The 21396-nt window shown below is 38.6% G+C and overlaps 5 protein-coding genes across 5 annotated transcripts; 3 read left to right on the forward strand and 2 right to left on the reverse strand.

Annotated features, from left to right (window-relative positions):
• Positions 1 to 399: 399 nt before the first annotated feature.
• LOC141724308 (F-box/FBD/LRR-repeat protein At1g13570-like) lies at positions 400 to 2490 on the reverse strand. Its single transcript, XM_074526395.1, has 4 exons — positions 2369 to 2490; positions 1119 to 2072; positions 844 to 1005; positions 400 to 731 (listed from the first exon to the last, which is right to left on the reverse strand). The coding sequence occupies exons 2-4, from the start codon at positions 2058 to 2060 to the stop codon at positions 432 to 434; spliced, it is 1404 nt and encodes a 467-aa protein (XP_074382496.1). The 5' UTR covers positions 2061 to 2072; positions 2369 to 2490; the 3' UTR covers positions 400 to 431.
• A 652-nt stretch (positions 2491 to 3142) lies between these two features.
• LOC141678621 (FAD synthetase 2, chloroplastic-like) lies at positions 3143 to 6614 on the forward strand. Its single transcript, XM_074484968.1, has 5 exons — positions 3143 to 3472; positions 4232 to 4284; positions 4664 to 4799; positions 5591 to 5766; positions 5856 to 6614. Exons 1-5 carry the CDS (start codon positions 3213 to 3215, stop codon positions 6356 to 6358), a joined length of 1128 nt encoding a protein of 375 aa, XP_074341069.1. The 5' UTR covers positions 3143 to 3212; the 3' UTR covers positions 6359 to 6614.
• Positions 6615 to 8948: 2334 nt separating this feature from the next.
• On the forward strand, positions 8949 to 12702 carry LOC141678628 (uncharacterized). The gene is made up of 6 exons (XM_074484978.1): positions 8949 to 9207; positions 10063 to 10192; positions 10363 to 11241; positions 11331 to 11436; positions 11574 to 11764; positions 12310 to 12702. Exons 3-6 carry the CDS (start codon positions 10493 to 10495, stop codon positions 12584 to 12586), a joined length of 1323 nt encoding a protein of 440 aa, XP_074341079.1. The 5' UTR covers positions 8949 to 9207; positions 10063 to 10192; positions 10363 to 10492; the 3' UTR covers positions 12587 to 12702.
• A 201-nt stretch (positions 12703 to 12903) lies between these two features.
• On the reverse strand, positions 12904 to 13908 carry LOC141717279 (cytosolic sulfotransferase 5-like). Its single transcript, XM_074519371.1, has one exon. The coding sequence runs from the start codon at positions 13906 to 13908 to the stop codon at positions 12904 to 12906; it is 1005 nt and encodes a 334-aa protein (XP_074375472.1).
• Positions 13909 to 19920: 6012 nt separating this feature from the next.
• Positions 19921 to 20886, forward strand: LOC141717299 (uncharacterized). The gene is made up of 2 exons (XM_074519386.1): positions 19921 to 20232; positions 20329 to 20886. The coding sequence occupies exons 1-2, from the start codon at positions 19921 to 19923 to the stop codon at positions 20884 to 20886; spliced, it is 870 nt and encodes a 289-aa protein (XP_074375487.1).
• Positions 20887 to 21396: the final 510 nt, after the last annotated feature.

The raw sequence follows: 21396 nt of genomic DNA on the forward strand, positions 1-21396 counted from the left end.
TCTTTTTAATTATTAGTTGTAAAATAATTTTTTGTTTTTCGGTGAAACCAAAATGTTAAAAATTCGACCAAATTTTTTTCACAAGTTTTATAGTTTTTTTATATTCGCCGTTTAACTTTTATACACATAGTTAAAAGTAATAATTTGATTGTATAGTTAAAATAATTATTTTTTATTTTTGTGAATTTTAGTATAAGTCATATATTTTTTTCATGATTTTTTTGTTTTAAAAAAATTATATTAGTATCCAGTCAAACTCCTTGCATATAAATTTAAAGTCAAATATAAAAAACACATGACTGTTCATTAGTCCTATGTTTAATTTTTTTTTTTTTGTTAATTGTCTTGAAAGGTAAAATAACATTGTAAATTCAGTTAATCATACATTAATTGGTTCAAGAACAACCCTTTGGGTGCAAAAATAGAAAAAATCAAAGCCAAACAATTGGTGATGCCCTGGATTTTCTAGGTAGTAGCAGCAACTCTTGTTTAATTCTCAACTTCTCTTGAGGATCCCTTACTGTCTTGCTGCAGGCAAGTGATATCACTCTAAGCAATGGGGAAGATGCAAGAATAGGCTTTAATAGATGTAGCTCTGCTCTTGAACCATCAACACCATTTATTTTGACTACTTCAAGTCGGTCCAGCAAAACGTCCTTCCAATCTAGTGATTCCAAATGACGTTCCACTGTCGATCCTGCAGGATTGGAACTCTTTCTTCCTTCAAGTTCCTGCACACAAAATTATTAAATCTAAGCTCTGATATGCGCATTAAAACACAATGATATGAAGAGCATGTACATTTAATCAACGACATTGCTTAAGACAAGGTCTAGTTCTCACCAGTCCTATGAAAAGATCTTCCAAGTTAGGAAGATTTCTGATCAAAGAAAGACATGTTAAGATCTGACGCGTGTTATATTTAAGCCTGTACAAGCGCAGCTTCTTCAAGTTTACCATCTTTGTTGCACGCTCATCCAAAACAGAGAGACCTCGTCCCAGAAGCTATATACAAAGAATACATTGAAGTGTAAGCCGTGAACTAGCATTGTATTATTCACACATATGTTATATTATAGGACAGTCAATTAACTAGATTTGTTGAAATTTCAAGTTACCTCAAGGGTGAAGCCATTAAGTAGAAGAGTGTTGATTCTGGGACTATTACTCAGAAGGCTTATCAAATCGACAGATCTGTTGGTATTGGAATTTGCAGCAGGCAATTGAAGACCAAAGCTTTCCAGTTTTTTTGTGCATTCGATCCATCTGCAGTCAATTGTTTCACTTCGGGAGATATTTAGTGTTCTGAGATTGTTACTAGTAGTTAGCTGGCAGGCCAGATGTTCAATGCCCTTACATTTTTCCAAGTACAGTTCTTGGATTTGTGTCCCGAATGACATGTCAGAAGAAATTGAAATCTCGACAAGGCGGACTGTAGTCAGATTAGCGAAGCATTCAGAATGGAAAGTTGGCTCTGAAAGTCTTGACTGAATCAACTCTGAACAATCAAACAAATAAGAAGGACTCGAAAGGGCACTCGTTTCCGAATTGTAAAGTACTAGCGTTCTAACACCCTTGTACATTAGCTGCTTAATCCACCTATGGATATGAAGCATATCCTGTTTTTGTGGAATATAGAGTTTAAAGTCCAGAATGGGGCCTGTGTGGGACGAAAGAATCATGCTGACGGCTGCTGAAAATGCATTACAGAGGCTTGTACCTTGGGTTAGGATAGAATTTTTATTCTTGAACATGACTTTCAAGAAGAATTGATCATCAAGTTTTACGACAGGGTGCATTTTCCATACATTCCTCCATGTTTTTGACAAGACACTTGTTTTAGCCGCATCATGAACTGGCAGACGTCCAAAGATACAATGTATCAACTCTATGGGTAAATTGCTAATCCTGTCATTATCAAGTCGCCTTAATGATTTAGCACCACTGATTAGGCTAGATTTAACTTGAGGCTCCCAAATGCGTCCTTCCACAGAGAATTGCCTCTTAATAGGAATTATATAGGCCGGCCTTTCCACTGATCCACTACCGATTAGTTGCATCTTGTTAAAACCCTGCATTAAAATTTTTATTAGCTCATCAACTAGTAATTTAGAGGATGCAAGGCTAAATTCTTTAGAAGTATTTACGAAAGTTAGCTAGGACCGGAGCTTAAACTGTCTATGAAACTAGGCAGTTTGACTAGAAAAGAAGACGACAATGTACTATACTAATTCATAATATTATATAAGAATAATGTAAGCTTAATAAACAACAAAGCTATGCATGGAGAAAACTCAAGAGATATATGTATATTTAAACAAGCGACTAATGAAAACATAAAGAAAATATTTTCTTCCGGTAGTCTTACCTGAAAATAAGGTTATAAAACTCGGAAATCGGTTTTGCTTGTGAAGATGCAGATAGACGATGATGGTGAACGCAAGCAGAGCTTGGAAGCTTGTTGCAACAATTTGTGGACCCTTGGTAAATTTTCGCTCTTTATATAGGAAAAGAAGTAGGCTTAATGGAAAGTGAATCATACATACATTAATGGACCGGTGTGACAACCCGACCCACCCACTGGGAGAACTTATCCATCCCAAACTCATAAAAAACTGTATATAGAATCCTAATTCTAATCTTAATAGGTGACATTAGGGGCTTCTGTTTTTGGTTATTCCAATCCTATTATTTTAGTTGGGTAAATATTTTTTTGTAAATTAATGTACTCCTCAATCAAAACAGCCCTTAAAGCAAATATATAATTATTTTTAACTTTTTTCAAGACCTTTAATAAAAATTTATTTATTTATTAATATTTTATATGTATATAAATCTTTGATTATATAGAAATTCATGTTCAGTATAGATGATTATTTTATTTACTTTTCATAAATTTTAAATTTAAAATACCGAAAAAAACGTAAAATTTTAAGAGTATGTTTAAAATTTAAACATTTATTGTTATCAAAATTATATGTAACACCTTTTTATAAATTAAATGGGATAAATATTACTGTGCACAAATATTAAGACAAAAAATCACTTAAATTTTTATAGTAATTCGAATCGGAGCTCCGTTTATGTATTAAATTTTAAAAGAAAAGGAAAAACCGAACAAATTACTTCCACTTTTAAAAATCTTGTTTACCAAACAGGCCCTAATGTGAAGAACGCAAAACTCCACGCCACATTGTTTCTTCATCTCTGCAATGTTATCTGGGTCTCGAATATCCCACCATTTAAGAGACTACAATCATCTCCATTTGGGTTTTGAATTTGGGTTCGGATTGAAATTCAACTCTACTAGTAAAACTAGCAAGCTCCATTTAAAATCCCAGTTGGGTCATGTTTCAAACAAGAAATTGACCCATTTTTCATCTTCAAGTTTTGATTTTGGAGGACCCCTTGTTGCCTGCATTCAACCCAATTCTCCGTTTGCTCAAAGTCCCAGTCTTTCTCATTCTTTAAGGTAAATTCTTGATTTTTTCGAATTTTAGAAATTTAATTTTGTTTTTAATGATTTTAGAAGTGGCTTTGTGATGATTTTTTTTATTAATTGTTGTAATCGTTGGTGTGATTGTATGTTGATATGAAATTTCTAGTTATGTTAGTGTTTTGGTTGATTATGACTTAGGCTGGATAATAAAGTTCGAAACTTTATGATTTGGAGTCTTGTTAGTTAAGTGCAAGTATATAGTTTGAAGAATTCATTAGAAGATATATGTTACTGAATTTAAACGCGTTTTTACTCTTGCACGGCCAATGTATGGCTGATTCTGATGAATCTTGATTGTCAGACTTTTTGTTATGTTGCCTCTAAATTTTCGGAGACGACATGTTTCTTTATTTTTCCAGGTAATGAAATTTAGCTTTTGTTTTGTTAATGAAAATAAAATTTAATGTTAAAAGAAAGTGTTGTGAACAACTTTGCCTGTCTGCTAGAATATGGCCTTTGTTTTCTGGAAATTGTTGAACATGAATTGTTTTTTTTCGGTTGTTGTTTTAACTGAGAGTGAATGATTTTTTAATATTAGGTATTCGTAGACAATATATAAACACACTTAAGGACCTCATATACTATCAACCGATTCACACAACTTTGTTCCGATGAATTACTCTCAGTAGCAGAACTCTATAGCACTAAAAATTGTATTTCGTTTTTCTGATTGTTTTTTCATGATAAAGGTAGTTCTTACATATATGATCTGATTATTTTCATTGTGTGAAGCCAACAGGAAGATGATGGCGAGTCTCCGTCTGAAAGATTGTCAGCTGTGGCAGGTATAATTACATTAAAAATATCCTGTTGCTTTCGTGTCAGTATTTTGGATTTCTTAAGCTAATTAGAATGACAGTAATCTATACTTTACATATCACAGATTGCATGCTTTTATTCTCTTTAATTCCATATCTGAGATGTTACTTTGGTAATTACGACAAAGGGTAGTTGCTAATACCATTACATATGTTGAGGCCTGAAGGGATGAAAAAAATAATCCTAGGTTCTAGCAAAGTGGCTGCTAGCTCTCTACTTTTAATTTGTGCATCCATGTCTTTGTCACTTGTGAAATTATGTTTTAAAGATTAGTTGTGGTGATATGCCTTTCCGGTAAGTGATCCCAGCATTGCCTTAGAAATGTTTTGCTTCTTGTCATACTAGGAGGTATAGTAGCTTTGGGGAAGTTTGAAGCTCTTCACATTGGTCATCGTGAACTTGCAGTACAAGCATCAAGGGTTGGAGTTCCATTCCTTCTATCATTTGTTGGAATGGCTGAAGTTCTTGGTTGGGAACCTAGGTACTCCCTCCGTCCCAAAATGTTCTTCCTATTTTGACTTTTTGTATTGTTCATGGTAAGCGATTGACTACTAATTTACGTCTAATCTATAAGATCAAACATAATCATGAGTGATTTTATTGGATTCGTATTTATGAGTACTTTAATACAATGAAGTTTTTTATATTTAATACTAATACGAAATTAAAGATATTAACAATTAAAAGTGTGCATTGGCAAACGTGTACAACACAAACAGGAAACGTTTTTAGGGACGGAGGGAGTACAAATCTTTGTGTATTAATTACTTCTCACTCTAATTGTCTGAGTATATAAAGATACTATTAGCAAAAAGAAAGACATGCCATGAAAGGGACATCTCTGTGGATAGAGGTACTTCAAGACTTGGACCATAAAAGAAAAGTAAAGAAAGGCTTAAGAAGTAAGCTTATTGGAAAAAGGATACTCTTAGGGTTTAGACAGTGCGCCAATGATCTCAGTTTTAAATTAGGTTTCCATTCGACTACAGAAATTATTCAGAAAGGGAATCTAACACTCAACATTGCTTTGGTTCTCTTTTGTCGTGGATTGAATCAGATCTACTCTTATTCAGATGCGTGCCGAAACCAGAACATATAGTCTTATTATGCATTTAGGTATCTGCAATTTCATGTGAACAATGCAGCTTCCTCTCATGGATTGCAGATTTTATGTGTATAAATGCATCTATAGTATTCTCCTATATCTATTACGGAATCTTTATGTCAAGGGTTGTGAGGCATGTAAATGACAATATTCATTGTTCTTTACAGAGCTCCTATAGTTGCCAAATGTGACCGTAAGCGGATTCTTTCTTCCTGGGCTCCATACTGTGGCAATGTGATTCCCTCCGAGTTTGAGGTTGATTTTTCAAAAGTTCGCTCTCTCACACCTCGTCAATTTGTTGAAAAGTTATCAAAGAAGCTTGGAGTATGTGGTGTTGTTGCAGGTATATTATAAGACTGTTGTTTCATTGATACTGAATTTTATTGTTGTTAAACTTGGTCACTGTGTTATAATATCGAATTGTTATTTTAGGAAAGAACTACAGATTTGGTTACAGAGCTTCGGGTGATGCGTCAGAGCTGGGAAATCTATGTAAGGAGTATGGCATGGAAGCTTACATTATTAACTCTGTCATGGACAAGAAACAAGACACTAGAGTCATAAGTCTTGATGATTCAAAGGAGCAAGGACAAGTTTCTTCTACTCGGGTTCGTCATGCTCTTGGTAGGGGAGATATGAACTATGTCTCAGAGTTATTAGGTCGACAACATCGTCTTATGTTGATGGCAAATGATAAGGAAAGGTTTACTAGGGAAAACAATAGGATTTCGGCTTCAAATTCTTGTTTATTAAATCTCTCACCAGTAGAGGGTCTGTACGAGAATTGTTCAGTTGTGATAGGTGATGATAATTTTGTACCATGCAGAGTAACCATTGATACTACACATATTCATCTGGAATTGGATGACACAGAAACATGTATTTTTATAGCATCTCAAGGCATTTCGCTCTTGGGTATTGACTTTGGTGGCTAAGGATTTGATAATGTTCAATTATTTCTTACGTCAAATTTTTGTTCACTATGACTACGATGAATTACAAATTTTACATTTCTAGAAAGTAAAGACCAATAGGGTCAATCTTGTGCAAGAGCAAGTGAGCAGCCGGTTCTAAATTGTTACAGACAGAGCTATATTATTGAAAGCCAAGTGAAATATGTAGAAGTTACTGGTTTACTGCCTATCATTGTAATAATAAACATTACGGTCTATTAGATTTTTCTTCCTTTACTATTCCTTGCTTATTGCTAACAATTCTGTTTCATGGTGGAAGGACCGGATTTTGTAGGAGCTGAAGATATTGCACCAAGTGCTTGTTGGATTAAGGTAATACGTAATTGAACATTTGTAACCTAAATATGACATGTCCACTTTTTTGCAGTTGCCACTTTAGAAGTTTTTATGCTGAATAGCTCCAAGGTCAGCGAATGTTTTATATCAAATTGTTAGTGTGGCTATGCTGAAGTTTCTGCATTTTATATATGACTATTAAAGTCGTAACAGTTTACCATTTTAGATGGTTGGTATGACTGTACAAGATCTATAATATATTTTAACTTTTTAACTTCTCCGTGAACATGATATCGAACTAGAAATGCCAGCATGCCATTTTTTCTTTTGTCACCGGAGATTGTCCAGTCTGGCTTAGAACACTTATCCAGTCCAAAGTTTGAGATTTTGCTATGTCATTTGTTGATTAATATATTTTTGGGTACCAATATGAAATTGATGTCTAACTTCTGCTTATATATGTTTGTGATTTTGTGTATTAGTTGATATCAATTGGAGTTAAACTTCAGTGTTCACGGACACCTATTTCTTCTCTCAGTGTCTTTCTTTAGCGTGCCTTAATATGTTTGAGAAGTTGTCAATTAGAATTTGAAAGTGAATTGTGTTGAAAATGTCTGTGTAAAATTATTGAATCCATTGATTGTATATTTTAGTTGCACGCTAATTCTGGCTAGGAAGTTTCTGTCTAAAGATTCTGGAAATAGTTCACTTTTGTATTAGTAATTATGTATTTTGTTACATAGACTGGCACTTGTAATTGTCTACTTCTCACAAGTTGGGGGATATATCTCCTTTTTTTTTCTATGCAGAATCTTGCAGTTTCCTTTCAAAGGAAAAGTAAAATGCATACATGCTATTTTATCGGTGTGTATTTTATGTATATATTTAAGTAATCGTAACATTTTATATCTAAACTTGCACTCAGTGGTGACTAGAATGTAAATGCACCATCACCAAGTGGGGTTATCCTCTTTAGATAGGATTCCAAATTATTGGTTGTGTGATGCTGACTGTGCTGTGGAACTCTCCAGATTAGGAAGCACCAATGGCTGAGTGTTGTGCTAATTTTGCTTCAGCTTCAGTGCGGGCAATAACCCTTTGCAACTGAATCAGAATTTTTATCAAGCATTACCTCCTCTTTCGGAACTTTTTTTATGCCTTTTTCCACCTTTTCCAAAACCCAGTATGTTTAAAATATCTATATTTTTCAACTTAGATAAATTTAAGATGTGCTTTAGACGGAACTTCTAATCTTTATGTCCTACCAAAAGTCGTATACTTGGGGTAAGATCCCGAGAGTATCAGATAACAGGTAAATTCGACACGGTCTGTCGTCTGTCTGCATTTCATCATTCTTAATCCTATTTCTGAGTGTTTCATACATTTCGATAGTCTACATCAAATTTGTAAGTAGATTATTTTACATCTTCTGTGAACATCAGTCCAACTGTTTTGGCAGGAGTTAAGTGCATATGTAGGTTTGCATGTGACATTTGTCTCTTTAAGTGTATCTATCCTAATGTGAGTCTTTACTGGTAGTAAAAACACAGAGTAAAATGTTTGTGAAGCTAAACAGAAATAAGTATTCATTCTAGAAGGGAAGAGGGTGGGGCCTAAGAAGGTGGAAGGGAATCCATGAAGATGGCTTCAAAGTGATGATACTGATAAGAATAGTTATGGAGGAAGTTGAAGCCTCTATGCCCACTTTCCAAGAATCTGCTTTTCTTGCCCATCACTTGTTTGGTTCCATTTCATGAAATATCTCATTTTAAATTAACTTGGTATTCAATTTATTTCTTTGTGTATGATTGCAGTTTCTTTTTATGGGAATCATGTTTTGGAAGATGCTGGGCTTTCTTTCTTTCTTTGTGCAATAAATGGATTAACAACTTCATGAAATGTGATTGATATTAACTTTTGTTATTATTATTTTTAAAAATGGTAATTGAATTACATATTTAGAAAAAGATTATTCTGTTTTTTTAATAATTTTTTGAACTTTATTCTTAAATATTTTATCGTCAACTGTATTTTGTAGATATTGACTGTAAAAATACATGCATTAATCCGACATTAGTTTTATTAAACATGTTCAAAATATTAATTATAATAATGATCGAAATAAGGTAATTCTAAAAATTATATGTACAGCAATAGTAAAATAGGAAGGAAATCTTGATAATAAATAGAAGAAAAAAAACAGGACAAAAAGTGCACGCAAACAGTTGAAAAGACCAAGAAGGCAAGGCTATTTAATATTATGATTTATGACAGAGCCAGAGATTAATGGCGTATCTTTATATACATTTTTCATACATACAATTTCACTCCTCTCTTTCCTCTTATGTTGTAATGCTATATTTATGCAAATATGTAGAGAGGTAAAGAAGATACAAAGCCTACTTTTGAGGCTCTCCTACAATATAGCCTATAGTCAAGTGTGTGTTGAATTGTATTGTTTTGCAAACAAGAACAAAAAAACACACGTTCACTCTTTCTCTTTGCCTCTCCTGCATCTTTCATCTCTTTCTAAGGTATGTTGTTTTCACTTGTATATTGAAATTGCTATGATTTATGTATGTGAAGGTTTATTTTTCGTAAAGCATGTATGCCTGGAGTTATTTTGATTTGTTTTTTGTGGGTTTTGATGTGCTGTTTGATTCGAGAAAAGTTCAGTTGATGTTGAAGCTAAATTTGTTTAGTACGTGTTTTAATTTATGTTTTTTAGGAACTTCGTATCACAAATATCATGTAATATTAACACGTTAACTAATGACGCTAAACATGACTTGCACATATGTACTTGTGACATGAAGCCCCAATGTTAGCACATATGTACTTGTGACATGAAGCCGTGATATTAAGCCGATAAACGTGTTAATATTACAAAAGTCGCTGATACTTACCAGAATGAATAGAAGCTTACCAGTAAACAATTATATTCTAAATTCTTGATATGTTAGGTGTATTATTCAATGTTAGCATGTAGATTAATGTATGTGATTTATAAGTTTATTTTAAATACATCTTAGTATTTGCTACAAAGATTTACTATAGTTTGGCTGTGGCCGTTGAATCTAGTTATTAGGCTTTTCTTTAGGAGGTTATAGCCAATTTGGCACATGAAAGATCCAATGAAAGTGAGCAGGAACAATCTTTGTGACAAGTGAAAAGGCAGCAGTCAAACATGTGTTTATCTTCACACAGCTTAACTACTTTAGCTGTATTTTAAGTTCTTTAGCTTTATTTGTTTGGCCTAATTTGTTTTATTCTTTTGAAGTAAATGCCTCATAATTAATTTCTTTTATATTAATATTTTTCTGATGTAATCTTCTTTTGTACTGTAATTTTAAAGTTATTAAACAGAGTAAGCTTCTGCATTCTTGCAGGTGTGTTTGGAGATCAAAGTTGGTTGGCTGGTGATAGTTCTATTAATTACTTTCAGCTGGGCTGTCAATGCAGTGTTGGCAGCCCACATTTTCTTGAATAAAAAGAAAAAAAACTGTATACTTGCGACAGGTATGATATAAAGAGGCATTCTTATCGGAATGTCAAGTTACAATTTTCGTTATATTTCCTTTTACCTTGTTTTTCTTGCCACATTTTCGTGTTCATAAATTAGACATTCATAAGCTTATTATGCATAGGCCTCACATCTGGTTACTTTCTGTTTCCGTTGATTTCTGCAGATTGTTCATTCTAAATCAACGTTTTGCCTTTATGCGTGTACCGATTAGAATTTGAGGTGGTTATGCGATTTCAGGAATATTGAATTATTAACTTAAAATGGTATGAGAGATTGCCAAGTTGTTGACTATCATGGGTTCTTTTGGCGGGTACCTCCAAAGACCGTTCCTTGCAGCCTCTGCTGTTGCTGTAGCTTCTGTTTATACTGATCTTTACGAGAAATTGAAGCCTTCAAAGTTATTCAATATTGGTTCTTCATCTGTCCAACCAACTACTACACATCTGTGTATTGAAGTAAATTCTTCAAGGGTGTCTCAATTGTTGGTTTCCAAGTTGTCTGACTTATCTTTTGTGTCGAGGATTAGGGTACCTGTTCCAAATATTCGACACCCTGTTTATTTTACGAGTCAGGGTCCTGTCACAAACTCTTTGTTCTCCACTGTTGTCTCTTCTCCTGTCCTGCTCAATATATATAAATCTGCAGAGCTGGAAAAAGCAAAGCTAACTTCATATACATCTGACCTCTCAATACCTTCATCATCTTCAGACGCTTTGTATAAATGGCATTTACCGGAGCCCAATGTCATTGATAAATCTGGGAAGTCAGATTGTTCATTGGCCAAGTCCAGGACAGTAGTAGTTTTGCTTGGATGGTTAGGTGCAAAACAGAAACATCTGAGGAAATATGCAGAGTATTATACCACAAGGGGATTTAATGTGATCACTTTTACTTTCCCGATGTCTGAGATTGTAAGCTACAAGGCTGGTGGGAAAGCTGAAGAACATGTAGATTTTCTTGTGAAACACCTATCTGATTGCTTGGAAGAAGAGCTTGAAAAAAATCTTGTGTTTCACACTTTTAGTAACACCGGGTGGTTGACGTAAGCTTTTTCCTCTTGCAGTTTTCTAACATATTCTTGACAACGTTTCAAAAACATTTTCATGTTGTCTGTATTTTCCGTTATTTTAGATATGGAGTTATTCTAGAAAAGTTCCAGCAGATGGATTATACTTTAAAGGAGAGGATCAAAGGTTGTATCATTGATTCAGCTCCTGTAGCATCTCCTCATCCAAAGGTCCATTCAGCGTGCTCATTCTATATAAACTGTGTGAATACCGATCACTGAGCACCAGAAGCTCATGCACATAGCTATAGGGTCTAGCTTTTCATAAGTATTAACATTGTTCACTGTATATCTCCGTTATCTCTCAGGTATGGGCTTCAGGCTTCTCTGCTGCTTTTTTGAAAAAGCAAAGTGCTGTAACAAAAGAATTCAAAACAACAGAAGTACCAGGTAGAACCAATTTTCCCGGAGAACCCAAACCAGCCTTCAAGGAAGTGGCTTTGCATGTCATATTGGAGAAAGTTTTTGAGGTAGTCTTGAGACTTCCTGTGTTACATGGGTAAGACATTTGAACTCATGTCTGCAGGCATAGTAGTAGTTTCATGTTGGACTTGTTTGTATTCATGTGCAACTGGGAAGATGTTAAACAAATTCAAAAACTTTTTACAAGTTTAATAAGATTTTACGTATTGCACACTATAATACTACCCAAATCCCGCAAATAGTTTTTCTAGTGCTTTCATTTTGTTTTACAACACAATTGAGTTGGTGGCAGCACAAAACAACACAAACTTGACTTTGTAATGCCTTCAATTCTTGCATAAACTTGAGAGATGTAAATTTTATCACGAACAATTAATCAGCTGTTAAATGTACAAATTGATATCTAACCTCTTCGTCTAGAACACAAAGAAGTTACCCCTTGATTAATATGTTGCATCGAGGTAGATTTCAAGTTCTAATAGTGCAGCACTTAGTGCCATGCTCCCATTGCATATTATTTTTGATATTCTTTGTATATAGCAATTTCTAAAATTTACCCTGCATTAGACAATATCTTCCCAGTAATATAAAGTCATATTGGTGCTCACTCTTCTGAAACAGGAGGCTAACTTTTTTAATGGATCAAATGAAGTCTGGACAACCAAGGTGCCCACAGTTGTACATCTACAGCAGTGCAGATAAAGTTATTCCTGCAGAATTTGTAGAGTCTTTCATAGCTGAGCAGCAGAGGATTGGACATCAAGTCCGGGCTTGCAATTTTATCTCTACGCCACATGTTGATCATATGCGAAATCAACCAGAGTTGTACAAAACCCAGCTCACCGAATTCTTGGAGGATTGTGTTCTCACGTGTTGCAAACATGATCCCGGACACTGATAAGCAGTAACATATTTTTTTATAGATCTCATTATTTTTGTATACAAGTCATAATTCCTTTTCAGTTATTCATACAGAAGCCTAATACCAAAGGAACCCCTAGGTTTGTCCCTTCACATCATTAACATATTTATTGCAAAAATAAAGATGATGCAAAATTTCAATTCCGAGCATCTTATGTAGTACTCCTTGTTATCATCACAGGAAATAATGGATTGAACACTCATGCATAGAGAGATGAACAAACTAAATTTGCAGACAATACGGAAACGACCCACCGCTCCACATATTTATTGCAATAGCATGGTAATGATATATCAGAGAAATAACCCAGAACCATGAAACTTTTCTTCTGTAATTTGGTCTAACCTAGAAGCCATATCTGCAGTTAAACATTTTTTTCCATCTCCAACAATGCCATTCCGGAAAAATGAACTATTGCTTATACCATGCTTCAAATGTCCGGTGTTATTAACCTTTAATTTGCTCATAGTATCAAAACTACACAAACATATGATTTGATCAAGCAGACATGAATTTTCTTCCTCTAGAGAGAAAGGTTTTCCAAGAAAATGTGCAAGGCGCCTCAGCTGAAACCGGGGCTCATTTTTCAGATCTTCACACCTCATAAAAAGCACCTTGTGTGGCTTTTGTAGGCTTTCTTTCCAATATCCCAGGATTTGATCCCATATCGGTCCAACTGCACTGATTCCTTTACAGTACAGATCAAAGGCCTCTTCTAATGATATGGGAGATGGTCGCATGTTGACCTTGTTGGCAAAGTGGAAGAGGGAGACCAAGTTGTCCTTAATGTCCCTGCAGAGATAAACAATTCTGCAGTTTGATGAACTAGAGTCATCCCTAAGGGATTTTGGGAGGCTACCTACTGGAATATGAGTAGCAAAGATCCTAGTGCTGCTCTCTGAGGAGTTGCAAACAGCATCATACTCAGATGGATCGAGTAATTCAAAAAAGGGAACGAGCTGATGGGGAGATTTGTTAAGCAAAGGATGGTGAGGATTCTGAGGAGGGTGGACCTCACGGTTAATCAACGTATAGATGATGGCCTTTAACCAAGTGGTGCTGGATTTAGGGGCGCTAACAAGAATTACATCATTTTTGCGGGGCTCAAAATGATTTTGACAATTAATAACACCTTGCAAAGCTAAAGGAGAATACCAGAATCCTTGGTATTGATATGAGTAGGTTGGAGCTAAACCTCTCTCTTTGGGCAAGGATGAAAGCAAGTCCTTAAACTCTTGGTTGCAGACTTTCTCATCGTTGGCTTGCTGAGAGAGAGGTTGTAATGTTGCTGGTTCCATAAAAGATCGAGTAATCAATCCTTGTCGTTATCGATGCTTGCAGATACTGTGTTAGTGGTGAAACTCCTAAAAACCCGAATCCAAAAATTTTTGCTGTAAAATACAGAATAAATTATACCCAAAATTGAAGTACACCTGCAGTAGCCCTGTTTTTGAAAAAATACTGAGCGACAACTGGATCATGTGATCGTGCATAATTTAATAACACTGCAGAATCTTTTAACTCAACCACTCATCCTTGTGCCATTGCACAATCTTATTCTCAAATATTTCCATTACAGAAAACACATTCTGAAGAGTATATGTGAGATTAGAACTAGCTCATCATGTAAGATTAAGTAGCGGATAAAGACAATCTCAAAGACAATCTCAAGAGTATATGCGTCCCGGTACCTCTTACTAGATCCTCGTGAATTTTCTTATTCTCAGGAGAATGGTTTTCCAAGAAATTGTGCAAGGCGCCTCAGTTGAATCTGAGGCTCAGTTTTTATCTCTTCGTACCTCGTAAACAGCACCTTACTTGGATTAAGTAGCGGATAAAAACAATCTCAATATTATATGTGACCCCAACTTGAGTGACTATTTTGAGATTTAAGCCAACGTTGAACTAATAGTATACTGAACTAAATGACTACTGTTGTACCCAAAAATTGGTATAAACAATATTCAGATTTAAATTGAGGAAGAAACGCCTAAAATTGAGGAAGAAATAAGATTATCTCTCCATAAAAGGAAAGAAGGCGCACCCTGTGTGTTAAGGACGTGTCTTATTGTAAAAGTAGTTGATGAAAAATTGTAGCCGTTCATGTATGGGAAGGCGCGCCTTTAGAAGGAAGAGAAGGCGCGCCCTGTTATTGTGAAAAAGGTAGGAGACTCCCTGTTTGGGTCCTTCCATGAGGCAAACCTTAGGGCACGCCTTGAGTTGATAAAATGTTTTAGGAAGATTTTGACATGATTGCTTGGGCAGACTCTTTGGAGGATTCATGAAAGATGAAGATTATTGTACTAATCTATTTGATGCAGGTATCCTTTCGAAGAACTACTTCCTATAGCATATCTACAGGAAAGGCGGTATCCGTGGTCAGAGACCTCCAGGGGTATGCCTAATGATTGAAGACCTCCTCTTGTAGTCAATGGGTATCCTCATTGGGGATGTGGGGTGAAATCTGGTGTGTGCTTTGGGAGCTCTGTCTCTGTAGTCAACGGGTGTCCTCGTTGGGAGACTTTGGAGTATCATGCACTTTGCACCCAAAAGTTTGGGATCAATTGTCCTGTAATCTGGTAGGGGCTCCTTATCGGGGGACAAGTATGCGTCCAACATTTGGGGTGAACCACGGATGTACCTGCGTCCGCGGACTAGAGAAACAGCTGGTAGCGGAGGGTTATCCTTGGCCAGGGAGATGCCTTATCCGTGAAGTCTCGAAGCCGCGGACGAGCCTTGGGCCTTTGTGGTTGGGCCTCATCGGCGGACATTCCCAAAGCTAGTAGAAGACAGTTTCCAGTGGGTTTCCTACTGGGCCTCGGGACAAGAAATTTAAGCATGTTAGGTTTCTTGTTCCCCAAGAACTACGTTGGCTTGATCCCCTATAAATAGAGGTACGTAGGCAAATTGTAAGGGGTGAGAAACAAGAGCGCTAAGGAGCCACCACTAACCCTAAGCAATCTCAGCCACCAATAACCACACCACCAAACACTGTTCATCTTTTCCGACGAATACTGTTCATCGGATCCACCGATTACTGTTCACATTTCCGACGAAGAACCTCCATCACAGATCTTGTTTCCGGCTACGAACCTCAGACTTTATTGCTCCCAAATTCCTCCGTCAAGAAATTGGCGCTAGAAGGAGGGGCTAATCAAGATCTGCATTTAGGAGGAAGTATGTCTCAATATCGTGATGGAAGTTTTTATGATGGAAACTCTGAGGAAGAATCTGATCACGGCTATGAACATGAACCTTACGTTCCGCCGATGACTAATCATCCCACTCCGGACGTTGGGGGACAGCCGCTTGTGTTGATCAGCAACGCTGACTTGGTGGAACAACTGTATCGCATGGGCGATGCTTTGAACGGCTTCGATTCAAGGGCGTGTGCCGATAACCCCGCAATGTCTGAACTATTTCAATGATACGTCCCCAATCATCGAGCTGGTGGAAGAAGATACTGATGGTCGAGAAATCCTGCAGAGGGAGAACCGGGGGGCTGCCCATCCACACCGGTCTGGACGTAGTCTTGAGGAACACCGACCGGCGGAGTCCATGCTGTAGAATTGGCAACGAGGCTTCGCAGCTTTAAAGGATCACTTGGGGATCCGCTTAGGCGATGATGATTTAAGAAATTTGTTACTTGAATGGCAAAAAAAAGCTGATCGTGGAGATGCGACGCCCCATGATACAACGCGTGTGCTCATGAATTCCCAGGGAAATCAGGAGCGGCACCGCGATCATGAGAGAGCTCCTCCCCGCAGATCGCTGTATCGGTATGGTCGAGGATATGGAAGCGACCGTTGGAGAAGGCCCCAATGGAGGGGAAGAGGCGGAGGCCGAGTTAGGTACTTAGATGGATATCATCGCGACAATTACCATGACCACATTGATACCCGCTGGTATAATCGAGCAGACAACGATAACTATGATGAATATGATGATCATAGAGATGTGGAAAATTATAATCGTGGGACGGCACGAGGTCGCGGTCGGGGTCAAGGAGAAAATCAGGTGGGATATCAAAGTCGGAACCCCGAAGTAATTGTGATACCAGAAGATGCCCAGAACACGAACCAACAACAAACCCCTCCAGGTGGGAACCAAGTAGAGGTACCTCCACCGTAACCCCAAGGTCCGCGCCTCAAATGCAAACTATCCCAAGTGTGGGGACCTTCAATGTGGGAGATTTAAAAAGGCTACTTAACCATCTGGAAGGTAGAGTGACGGCCACAGCCGAAATCCCTTCCCCGTTCTCGGTGGCTGTAAGAGAGGCACAGTTGCCGGCCGGATATCGCAATACTACTAGCGATCTCCGTTTCCACGGAAGCTCAGACCTCGTAGAATTTCTGGGCTGATTCAATATAGAGATGGATATATATATCAAGTCCCAGACTTGGCTCGATGTCGGCTTCTGGCAGCGACTTTTAGAGAAAGTGCCCAACAATGGTTTGAAAAGCTTGGGATGGGAGTAATCACTTCCGGGGATCAAATGAAGACTCTTTTCTTGACCAAGTTCCAAGCGGTTGTGAGATACGCTCCCTCTGTTACAACCCTCGCCAACGTCAAGCAAAGGGAGGAAGAAAGCTTGACGTCGTACTTTAAGAGGTTCAATGCAAAATCTACTAGCGTAAGGGGGGCTTCAGACGAAGCCTTAAAGAGCTTTTTGATTGCAGGACTAAGGGTTGGTTCAGACTTCTGGAAACACTTGCAAGGAAAAGACCCAGCTACTCTAGCGGACGTCTTTGCTTTGGCAGAGTCGTTCAAAGCCATAGAGCAATCTATGGCAGAAGTACAACCAGCTGCGCAAGTAAGTCAGAGAAACAAAGCAAGGAAGAGAGACAGATCTCCAAGCCCGAGGTACAAAAGGAGTAGTCAAAGCCCAAACCGGGACCGCGTCAATAGAGCACATCTTTGAGGTAAACAAAAATAGAGGGCTGTTTAGAAAACCCGAGGCTCTATCATCCTGGCAAAGTATAGACAAGAAAAAGTATTGCGAATACCACGAGTCATCCGGGCATAACACACATGAATGTCGCCAACTAAAAGATGAGATCAAAGCACTTATCGAAGAAGGATACCTTGGTGAATGGGTAGTTAAGGAATTAAGGAAATGCAAGGATAAAAGAGCAAATGAAGAAGAAAGGAGAGCCCCGCGGGGGTCGAACAATGAAACTCTGGAGGAAAGTAAATTCGTCAGGGACGGCAGCATACGAACAATCTACGGGGGAGATCCCGGTATGGAATGCAGCAACCGAGCCTTGGCGAGATATGCTAGGGAAGCCTGGTTCAGACCGCTCACGGACATTCATATGGTGGAAACTCGACCGCCCAAAGTATTTAAGGGTGAGTCCATGGATATTACCTTCAGAGAAGCGGATGCCCGATGGGTGCATCACCCCCATAATGATGCGCTGGTTATTTCCATCCAGATTGGAACCAAAAACATCCATAGGGCCTTCATGGACAATGGAAGCTCGACAAACATCCTCTACTACAGAACCTTTAAGAAGATGAGGCTACCTGATCAGGATATGTTAAGGGAAGAATCGTGGGTCTATGGCTTCTCTGGCGCGGGAGTTAGAGTTATGGGATCAATTCAGTTGCCGTGTACTTTGGGGGAAAGCCCGTTGTCCATAACAAAGATGCTCGAGTTCAAGGTCCTGAATCAGGAGTCGTCCCACAACGTGCTGTTGGAACGGCCTTTTCTTTGGGAGATGAGGGTTATTACTTCAATCCACCACCTTACCATCAAGTTTCCAACACCAAATGGTGAGGGGAATATAAAGGGCTCTCAGTATGACTCTCGGGAGTGCTACAAGCAAGCTATGAGAGGCTTTAGAAAGGACTCCCACACCGAAGATACATCAAATGATGATCGAGAAAAGAGCATCGAGCAAACGATCGAGGAAATCTAAGTCCATTATTATGTCGAGCAAGAAGACGAGCGCCCCTCTAAACTGCCTCCAACAATGTTGTTCTTGGAAGACACAATCAGAATTGAAATGTTGGAAGAAGAGGAATCCTCATATACCATGGTCCAAGCAGATTTCAATGGGGAATGGCTAGAAGGAAGATTTGACGTTTTGTAAAGTCTCAGACACGATGAGCATAAGGTAGATGCCCCTCTCCCAGAGGGCGCGCCCTTGCCCTCGAAAAATATAAAGGAAGTTGATGCCCTTGCGATGCAGGGCGCTCCTTCTAAAGAAGTCGATGTTCCTGCTAAAGGGGATGCGCCTTCTCTACAAAACAATGAAATCATGATTCACCCGACGTAGATCCACGGATACCAATGCCAACGGAGAAGATGGGTCCAGCATAAGATATAATTGAAATCCCTGTCGACAAAAAAGATCCAAGTAAGGTTTTAAGAATTGGATCTCAGTTGGTACCAAGGTTGAAAGAGGGTCTTTCGATATTTCTCTTGGAAAACCTTGATGTATTTGCATGAAACCATTCTGACATGGTGCGAATCGACCCAGAGGTGATGTGCCACCATTTTAATATCGATCCCAAGTATAAAGGGGTTCGACAAAAGTGCAGGGCCGTAAGCGGAGAGAGGGCTATAGCCTTAGCGGAAGAAGTGGATAGGCTCTTGGATGTCGAACTAATTCGGGAGTCCTTTTACCCGGAATGGTTGGCCAATCCAGTGTTAGTGAAAAAGCCCAACGGAAAATGGAGAACATATGTGGATTTCACCGATCTGAATAAAGCGTTCTCGAAGGATAGCTTTCCTTTACCAAGAATTGACCAGCTGGTCGACGCCATGGCGGGGCATGCCTTGTTTAGTTTCATTGATGCGTACTCCGGATATAATCAAATTCCCATGTATGGTCCTGACCAGGAGCACACCTCTTTTATTACTGATAGGGGACTCTATTGCTACATTGGAATGCCATTTGGTCTGATCAACGCCGGTGCCACTTATCGAAGATTGGTACACAAAATGTTTAAGAGGCAGATTGGAAAAATGATGGAGGTATACGTGGATGATATGCTCGTAAAATCTAAGAAGGCGGAAGATCACATCGCCGACTTAGCTGAGATGTTCCATATTCTGAGAAAGTATAAAATGAAACTAAACCCTCAGAAGTGTGTATTCGGTGTGGAATCGGGGAAATTCTTGGGATTATGGTTAACTACCGAGGAATTGAGGCCGACCTGGAAAAATCAAGGCTCTGTTAGACATGAAATCTCCCACCAGCGTCAAGGAAGTGCAAAGCCTGACAGGAAGGATTGCAACCCTAAATCGATTTGTCTCAAAGTCATCGGATAGGTGCAAAGAATTCTTTAAGGCGATCAAAGGAATGGGGAAGGATTTTGTGTGGACCACAAATTGTGAAGAGGCTTTTCTGAAAATCAAAGAGCAGTTGAGAAATCCTCCAATGTTGGCCAAGCCAGAAGACGAAGAGACATTGATTCTTTACTTGGCAGTATCTGAATACTCTATCAGCGCGGTGTTGGTGAAGAAGGAAGCAAGCCACCAATGGCATGTGTACTATGTGAGCAAAAGGTTGCTGGATGCGGAAACCAGATATACTAATATGAAGAAATTGGTGTACGCCCTTATCCTTGCGGCGCGAAAGTTAAGACCCTATTTCCAGGCTCACCGAATAGAGGTCCGCACCGCTTATCCCCTCCGGCATATTCTGCACAAACCGAATCATCGGGGAGGATGTTGAAGTGGGAAATAGAGCTAGGACAATTTGATTTAGAGTCGCACGACAATTAAAGGACAAGTATTGGCTGATTTCATACTTGAGTATGATTCTGAGGTCGGCGACAAGGCCATAGTGCTAACAGAACCTTCCTCACAAGGAAATTCTCCCGTTGATAAAAGGGAAAAACTCCCACACCCTTGGTGGATCTTATATGTCGATGGGGCCGTGAATAATAGTGGAGCAGGCACCGAGATTGTTTTAGTCACTCCAGAAGGGCATCATTTGATGAGTGCCATCCATTTCAAGTTTTCTGTCACCAATAATGATGCTGAGTATGAAGCTCTGATCAATGGTCTGAAAATAGCTTTGGAAGTAGGGGTGGTGAATTTAATAGCTTGGAGTGACTCTGAGTTAGTTATAAATCAAGTCAACAGAGGTTTCCAAGCCCGGGGACCCCGAATAAAGTTATATATGAGATGTGTGCAACATCTATTAGAGAAGTTTGGAAATGCCAGACTAGAGGGTATTCCAAGAGAGGAAAATAGTAAGCAGATGCTTTGGCAAAGATGGGGTCGTAAATGGATAGCATCCAGCTTGGACAAATTCCTTTGAAAGTCCAAGAGATACCAAGTGTTCCAGAGGTCGAAGTGTTCCAAACACAGGAAAACCAGCTAGAGGAATGGATGACCCCTATTCACAACTATATTCTAACAGGAGCTTTGCCAGAGGACAAGTTACAGGCTCGGCGTCTTCGATACCAAGCTGCGAAGTATGTCGAATACGATGGGGTGTTATAAAAAAGGGGATTTAACCAGCCACTGTTACGCTGCATGGATATAGAAGAGGGAAATTATATTCTCAGAGAGGTGCACGAAGGGATTTGTGGAAATCACTCGGGGGGTGGTTCGTTGGCATTGAAAGTCCTCAGACAAGGATATTACTGGACAACTATGAAAGAAGATGCCTTTAAGTTTGTCCGGGCTTGCGATCGGTGCCAGCGATTTGCCAACTATTCCATCGCCCCGGCAACGTCCATTACCTCATTAGCAAGTCCCTGGCCTTTCGCCATGTGGGGAATCGACCTCATTGGAGAGTTGCCTAAAGCAAAGGGGGGTGTGAGAT

The sequence above is a fragment of the Apium graveolens genome, chromosome 1, assembly GCF_009905375.1.
Source record: "Apium graveolens cultivar Ventura chromosome 1, ASM990537v1, whole genome shotgun sequence".
Classification (NCBI taxonomy): domain Eukaryota; kingdom Viridiplantae; phylum Streptophyta; class Magnoliopsida; order Apiales; family Apiaceae; genus Apium; species Apium graveolens.